Here is a 7,691-nt window from a genome sequence, read left to right on the forward strand (position 1 = left end):
ATGGCTTCCGGCAAAGAGGGTGTAGCATCAGTCAATATCCGGATTCTATTTGATACAGGGAGCCAGAGGTCGTATGTAACAGAGGCTCTCTGCAGACACCTACGTCTTAAGCCTGTAAAAAAAGAGAGATTGCATTTAAACACCTTTGGGGAACCTGCATTTAAGAGCAAGACTTGTGATCTGGTTCAGATAAGATTGGCAGTTCTGATTGTTTAGTGCTGGAGGCACTTAGTTTCCTGACCATTTGCTCCTCCCTGCTGAATGTGGTACACTTAGATAAATACCCTCAGTTATTTGATCTGCAATTGGCTGACCCTCCTGTCAAGAGCACTGAAGTCATTGATCTCCTTGTTGGGTCCGATCATTGCTGGAACTTTGTAGAGGAAGAAACTATCCGCACAGACAATGGTCCTACTGCAGTTAGGAGTAAACTAGGTTGGCTTCTTTCTGGTCCTCTTACTTCACCGCACTCTCATGTCTTGATGTTCTCTCACTTGGCTGTATGCCAGGATTTCAATGAGTTGGAACCTTCCACCAATGAACTCAGTGGCCTTAATGACATTCTTAAGTCCTTCCGGGAGTTGGAATCCTTAGGAATCTACTATACCCAATATTGCAAGGAGCCTGTGTCATTTCTTGATGGAGTCGCATTTGTGCAGGATTGCTACGAGGTCTGACTCCCTTGGATTAGAAGTAAGAGTGATATACCTAACCACTTTAACTTGTGTTATAATCGGTTGAGGTATCTGCAGAGACGTCTAATTAAACAGCCTGAGATTTTGAAGGAATATCAAGGCACAATAGATGAACAGTTGCACTACAATATTATCGAACCTGTGGACAACAGTAATGAGTCTTCTGATACGTTCATCCATTATATGCCACATCATCCGGTGGTCAAGCAAGACCGCAGCACAACTAAGGTGCGTGTCTTATATGATGGTTCGGCTACCTCACATGAATGTAACATTGCACTTAATGATTGTTTGCAGGTTGGACCCAATCTGATCCCTAAGTTGTTTAATGTTCTCATTAGGTTTTGATGTTATCAAGTGGCTCTTGCAGGTGATATTGATAAGGCCTTTCTGATGATAAGGATCCGTGAATCAGATAGAGACATGCTTAGATTTCTTTGGCTTGAAGACCCTCTTCAAGAGAGCAGTAAACTTCTACACTTTCGATGATTTGGTATCTGGCGGTGCTACCGTACAAGAAGCTTTTGAAGTTTACAAGTCCTCCAAGTGGATCTTGCATCATGGGGGCTTTAACTTGAGAAAATGGAATACAAATTCCAAGACTTTAAATGACATGATTGAGCAAGTTGAGGCATCCTCCGTGGAAGGTACTGGCACTGACCCTTGTGATGCAACTGTTACGATTGATGATAATAGAACAGATATGTCTAAGTTGCTGGGAATTGCTTGGGATAAGATGCAAGATAAGTTCACGTTTGATTTTAAGGAACATCTTAATGCAATGAAATGCTTACCGCATACCAAATGATCAATCTTGAGGGTGACTGCAAGTCTTTTTGATCCTCTGGGAATATTGAGTCCCCTTACTATCACTCTTAAGATGTTGTTTCAAGTTTTGTGTACCAGTAAGGCCGATTGGGATGTATCCTTGCATACAGAAACGCAAGTTCGATGGGAGCAGTTGATGAAGGATCTGGTCTTGCTTTCTGAATTGAAGATTCCCCAATGCTGTTTTCTCATACAGTGTATCTTCTTATCCTGTTTCCATATCTCTACATGGGCTCAGTGATGCATCTGAGCATGCCTATGTGGCAGTGTTGTATCTTAGTTCCACTTACCTTGATGGTCAAGTTGAAGTTAATCTGCTGTGTTCGAAGACCAGGGTAGCGCCAACTAAGAAGCAAACTATTCCCCGTTTAGAACTACTGGGGGCACTGATTTTGGCCAGATTTGTACACAGTATTGTACCTTGCCTACCTCGATTGAACAGTGTTCACTTGTGGGTGGACTCCATGGTAGTGCTGCATTGCATACGCAACAGAAGAGCTTGGAAACAGTACGTTCAGAATAGGGTTGAGGAGATCAAAGGATTGACGAATGGTGAAGATTGGAACTTCTGCCCAGGGGAATTGAACCCTGCTGACTTGCCCTCCAGAGGTGTGTCTGCTAAGGAAATTGTACATAATTCAATTTGGTGGCATGGATCTAACATTATTGCTGAGAAGAATGTTAGTCAACCCATGCTACCAGATGTGGATGTTTCGTGTGAGGTGGAGGCAGAATTGACCAAGTCACAGTGTATATCTACCCAAGCTTTGTTCATCATGAACAAAGAACATAAGGTGATGCGCTTAGACAACTTGATTGACTGTACTCGTTATAGTACTCTAGATACCTTGCTTCGTGTTACTGCATGCGTGCTGTTGTTTGTTGCAAGGCTGAAGCGATGCAGAAGTCTCAGAAGTGATGATGAGCCACTGATTGATACTGGAGACATCAAGAGAGCTGAGGCTGCATGGATCATATCTGTGCAACAGAGTTGCTTTAACCAGGAAATATGGTACTTGTTGAATAATAAGGGTGCCTGTCCTATCTTGGTTCATCAGTTCAACCTGTTTATTGATGACAGACAGTTGATGCGATACCAAGGGAGAATAAACAATTCACCAGAGTTGTCATTTGGGAGCAAGAAACCGTCACTCTTGCCAACGAGACATCCTTTTGTTACCCTGTTGATACGGTAATTGCATGAACGCTGCAAGCACGGTGGAGTTAATGAAACGCTCACCTTGTTAAGAGAGAGATACTGGATCTTGCGAGGTCGTCAGGCAACTAAGGCTATAGTTAGAGCTTGTGTTATTTGTAGAAGACTAGAATGCAAACCATATGGATCATGCCCAGTTGCAGATTTGCCTCCCGAAAGAGTGTCAGAAGATCCACCATTTTCCCACACAGGGTTAGATTTTGCTGTTCCTCTGTACATAAACTTAAATGGCCAACCACAAAAAGTCTACATTTGTCTTTTCACATGTGCAGCCACCCGTGCTGTACATCTGGAATTGGTACAGGACCTCGGGGTTGAATCATTTTTACTATGTTTCCGGATATTTGCTGGTAGGAGAGGTTTGCCAGCAACATTGATTTCTGACAACGCTAAGAAATTTCGGTCCTCCAGCAAAGAAGTATCTAAGGTAGCCCAATCTTCTGAAGTTCAAAGATACCTGACAAACAACCATACCTCTTGGAAGTTCATTGTTGAGAAGGCTCCCTGTTGGGGAGGATTCTGGGAGCGTTTGATTCAGAGTGTAAAGTGAAGTCTCAGAAAGGTTCTTGGCCGCTCCACATTGAATTTCGACCAGTTAAACATACTTTTAGTTGAAGTAGAGGGGGTTGTTAACTCTAGACCTTTGACATATGTAGAAGATGATATTAGTGGCACGAGTTATGTTCTGTCTCCATCACATCTGATATATGGTAGGAAAATCACTAGTCCTCCCAATGATTCACACTTTGAAGTGATCAGTACTAATGACACCGACGAAAAGGGCTAGGCAGCAGAAACATTTATTAAGTCAATTTACTAGACAATGGCGACGAGAATACTTGATGAGTTTGAGAGAGAATCACCAATCTGACCACAGATCAAGAGGGAGTGGAGGATCAAAAATTGCACTAGGAGATGTTGTTGTGATCAAGGATGACCAGACCAAAATATCTTTTTGGAAACTTGGTGTTGTTGAAGAACTGTTGAGTGGGTCTGATGGACATGTTCGTGCTGCTAAGGTGAGGGCTGGTTGCTCTGATCGATGTGTGCAAGTCATTTGTCGTAGCATCAAGCATCTATAACCAATAGAAGTATCTACGGGTGATTGTGTCGTCTCCAGCAGCAGCGAGGGAAACTCAGTGAATGATTTAGATGAGGTGACAGAAGCAAGTAATACTCGAAGGAGAAGAAAAGCTGCAATAGTTGCAGAGATTCGCCGAAGAATGAACACTTGAACTAGATTGTTGGATTGTATTAGAAATTAGTTGATCATTTAGGCCTTTTTATGTATATAACTGTTTGATAGCTACACTCTCAAACACGGGGAGTGTAATGGACTAGAATTTTTGTTATGTAATAATTATGTTTGTGCATGTGCGCATGTTTTCTTGTGATTGATTAGAGAGTTTCCGGTACCCCAACATGAGGCAGGAGGAATGTAAGCGAGTGGCTAGAATAAGACTCTACCGACTGAAGCCGAGACAATTAATGATCAGAAGCAATATCTTCATGGCACCTTTGCAGTATTGGTTAGGCATAACCAAGCCTAAAAGTGTCTTAAGTTTGATCTGAAACTCTTACAGTAGGATGATACAAATTTAGCGGAATTTTCTACTGACTGCCAGGCTGATACCTTCATGCAAGCATATATTGATAACAGCTAAGGCTACTGGCTTGATTTTTTCACTGTTCAATGTTGCTTTGGCCCAAGAGGTGCCTTTGAAAAACTGTGGTAGATACAATACATCCTAACGTGTGTCCTACCGTATAGCCGGAAATTTTTGAGGGACGAAACTTTCGCAAAACTGAGTAAAATCTGATTTTCATGCTTTTTAATTCACGAAAGTCTAGAAAACCTTTGCACATTGGTAGTAAAAAGCTGTATGCAATCTCAGCGTTTCATGATTATATTTTCACGAAGCTGTCATTACTCGCGAAATTCGTGAAAGTTTTGTCATTTCCAGCTATATGGTATTTATCTTTGCCAACAGCACAAGGTGTCAATTTGTGGTAGTGTTGTGTGATGGTTTCCTTGTTTGTATGCAATTAGTTTTCTGTTTGTGACTGGATTGATTGTAGAGGTCCTTCTCATACTGTTCTTCATTTGTAACCTTGTGTAGTAGGCTGAAACAAAGCAGAATGGCCAATTTGCCATTGACCTATTCTTTCTGAAGGTGGCACTAAATCAATTAAGTTCAGCTGCACAAAACAATTTGCTTCAACTTATGCGCTTAATGAGCTATTTATTTTAGGGTGGCCTAAAATTTCACTAGTACACTGTATACAACTTAATCTACACGTAAAAAGCTGTTGTGATAGCTTGTGGTGTTTTAGTTTAGCATACAAAGTTTCATGAAATAACAGGCCTTCATTTTCTGCCTACATAACTCTAAAGTTTCAAGCCAATTTTTGGCCAATGAACAGCCTAGCACTAAGCCACTTTGTTTCCTACCATTTCTCACCTTGTAGAACAATTCTACGCTTTCATTTTCACTGATAACAACATGAAAAGTAGTGAAAACACACACCTGTGGACTATATAACATTGGCTAACAACTCCATCAAGCCTGAATCGTGAAAATTCAAAGTGTACTATTGTAGAATAATGCTTACCCGATGTCTATACCAAATTTTGATGGTCTGTGGTACATAATTTTGAAGTTATTTAGTGAGAAAGGAAATGGTGTGGCTAGTCAGGGTGCGCTCAGTATAACAGTAATCATGCGATGGCAGCTGGTGCCATTCAAATTAACCAGAGTTATGACAAACTAATAGTTTTAAAGCGTGAATAACATTAGTTGTATCAACAACAATAGCTTGGCAGTCTGACAGAGCTTGTTAAGTTCGTACACTGAGATGCTTTGCTGTGGTCTATGAAAATCTACGTTTGTTTGTGCATTACCACAAACATGCAGACCAATTAACTTTGTACAGCTGCCCTTAATCAGCTCAGTGCGACCTTAATTTAGTGTGTGCAGGGTTCACCAGCATAATATAATGTTACAAATAAAAGTAAACAAATGGGTACAAGGAAAAACTAGGAATTTGGAAAAAAAAAGTAGTGAAACAAGGGAAGTTGCTATATATATATATATATCTAATCCAAAACAGCCAAGCTGTAAAAAAAGTGTGCAGCCCTCAAAAAGGCTATGGTGAAAAAAGATGTGAAATCCAAGGTGGCGGCCAAGAAATGGCTGTGATGGTAGGTTAATGGTAAAAATTTTAATAACGACAATTCAGGTGAATTTTTGTGCCGCTTGGTCTTGGCAAAAAATTCACCTAAATTGCCGTTATTAAAATTTTTACCGTTAACCTACCATCACAACCATTTCTTGGCCGCCACCTTGGATTTCATATCTTTTTTCACCATAGCCTTTTTGAGGGCCGCTCACTTTTTTTTATAGCTTGGCTGTTTTGGATTAGATTTCACTTCTTTTTGTATTTGTATACCCCAAAGCCGGCCTATGGCCAGCTTTGGGACTTTTTTAACCTATCTTTTTTTCTTTACTACAGGAAGAAGAAAAGATGAAGCAGATGTACTTTAAATTTTATCAGTAAATGTAAAAATTAATACATATGTGAGTGGTTCAAGTAAAATCAAAGTATTATTGCAGTATTTTAAAAACTTATTTAAAAAAAATACAATTATATAATTTAGTCTGTGAGGAATGTCGTATCAACATATAAATAATTTTGATAAATCTTGTGCATGGTGAAGCCATAATGATGATGTCATATTGATGACATCATAATGCTAAATTTTAATCTGCATTTTTTCAGATTTGTTCAAAAGAAATAAAATTTGGATTTAACTTGAACCTCTCACATATATTTATTACAGAACTCTTCAAGGTGGTTTCTTTGTAACTGAACACTCTACAAAGTGACTTCTTCTTGCTGCTCTCTCTCTACAGGGTGAATTGTTTGTAGCTGAACAATCTACAAGGTAACTTCTTCTAGCTGATCTCTCTACAGGGTGATTTGTTTGTAGCTGAATTCTGTGCAGGAGATTTGTTTGCAGCTGAGCTCTTTACAGAATGGTTTCTTTGTAGCTGAACTCTCTACAAGGTAACTTCTTCAAACTGATCTTTCTACAGGGCAATTTGTTTGTGGCTGAATTTTCTACAGGGTGATTTCTTTGCAGCTGAACTCTCTACATGGTGGTTTCTTTGTAGCTGAACTCTCTACAGGGTAACTTCTTCTAGCTGATCTCTCTACAGGGTGATTTGTTTGTAGCTGAATGATCTCCAAGGTAACTTCTTCTAGCTGATCTCTCTACAGAGAGATTTGTTTGTAGCTGAACTCTCTACAGGTGATTTGTTTGCAGTTGAACTCTCTACATGATGGTTTCTTTGTAGCTGAACTCTCCACAAGGTAACTTCTTCTAGCTGATCTTTCTACAGGGTGATTTGTTTGTAGCTGAACTCTCTACAAGGAAACTTCTTCTAGCTGATCTCTCTACAGGGTGATTTGTTTGTAGCTGAACTCTATACAGGTGATTTGTTTGCAGCTGAACTTTCTACATGGTTGTTTCTTTGTAGCTGAACTCTCTACATAGTAACTTCTTCTAGTTGATCTCTCTACAAGATGACTTGTTTCTAGCTAAACTCTCGACAGGATGATCTGTTTATAGCTGAATTCTCTACTTGGTAGTTTCTTTGTAGCTAAACTCTTTACAAGGTGACTTCTTCTAGCTGATCTCTCTATAGGGTGATTTGTTTGTAGCTGAACTATCTGCAGGGTGATTTGAACTCTCTACAAGGTGATGTTTTCTAGTTGATCTCTCTACTCAGTCTGGATGACTTGTTTCTAGCTGAACTCTCTACAGTGTGATCTGTTAAGTTTCTACCTGATCTCTCTATAGAGTTATATCTTGTTTGTATAGCTGGACTCTTTTACATGGTGGTGTTTTGAGAACTCTCTCTCCACGGTGACTTGTTTGTACTACAGAG

At 39.9% G+C, this 7,691-nt stretch overlaps 1 protein-coding gene across 1 annotated transcript; it reads left to right on the top strand.

Annotated features, from left to right (window-relative positions):
- Positions 1-1,043, top strand: LOC136239009 (uncharacterized). Its single transcript, XM_066029778.1, has 4 exons — positions 1-114; positions 195-671; positions 753-923; positions 993-1,043. The coding sequence occupies exons 1-4, from the start codon at positions 1-3 to the stop codon at positions 1,041-1,043; spliced, it is 813 nt and encodes a 270-aa protein (XP_065885850.1).
- The last annotated feature ends 6,648 nt before the right edge of the window (positions 1,044-7,691 follow it).

Source organism: Dysidea avara, chromosome 1 (assembly GCF_963678975.1).
Source record: "Dysidea avara chromosome 1, odDysAvar1.4, whole genome shotgun sequence".
Taxonomy (NCBI): domain Eukaryota; kingdom Metazoa; phylum Porifera; class Demospongiae; order Dictyoceratida; family Dysideidae; genus Dysidea; species Dysidea avara.

What these genes read in the sequence shown, in the direction of transcription:
- LOC136239009 (XM_066029778.1), top strand. Translation starts at nt 1, where the DNA reads ATGGCTTCCGGCAAAGAGGGTGTAGCATCAGTCAATATCCGGATTCTA. An exon ending in TTGTGCAGGATTGCTACGAG is followed by an intron (nt 672 to 752) that starts GTCTGACTCCCT and finishes AGGTATCTGCAG; the next exon opens with AGACGTCTAATTAAACAGCC. An exon ending in AAGACCGCAGCACAACTAAG is followed by an intron (nt 924 to 992) that starts GTGCGTGTCTTA and finishes GATTGTTTGCAG; the next exon opens with GTTGGACCCAATCTGATCCC.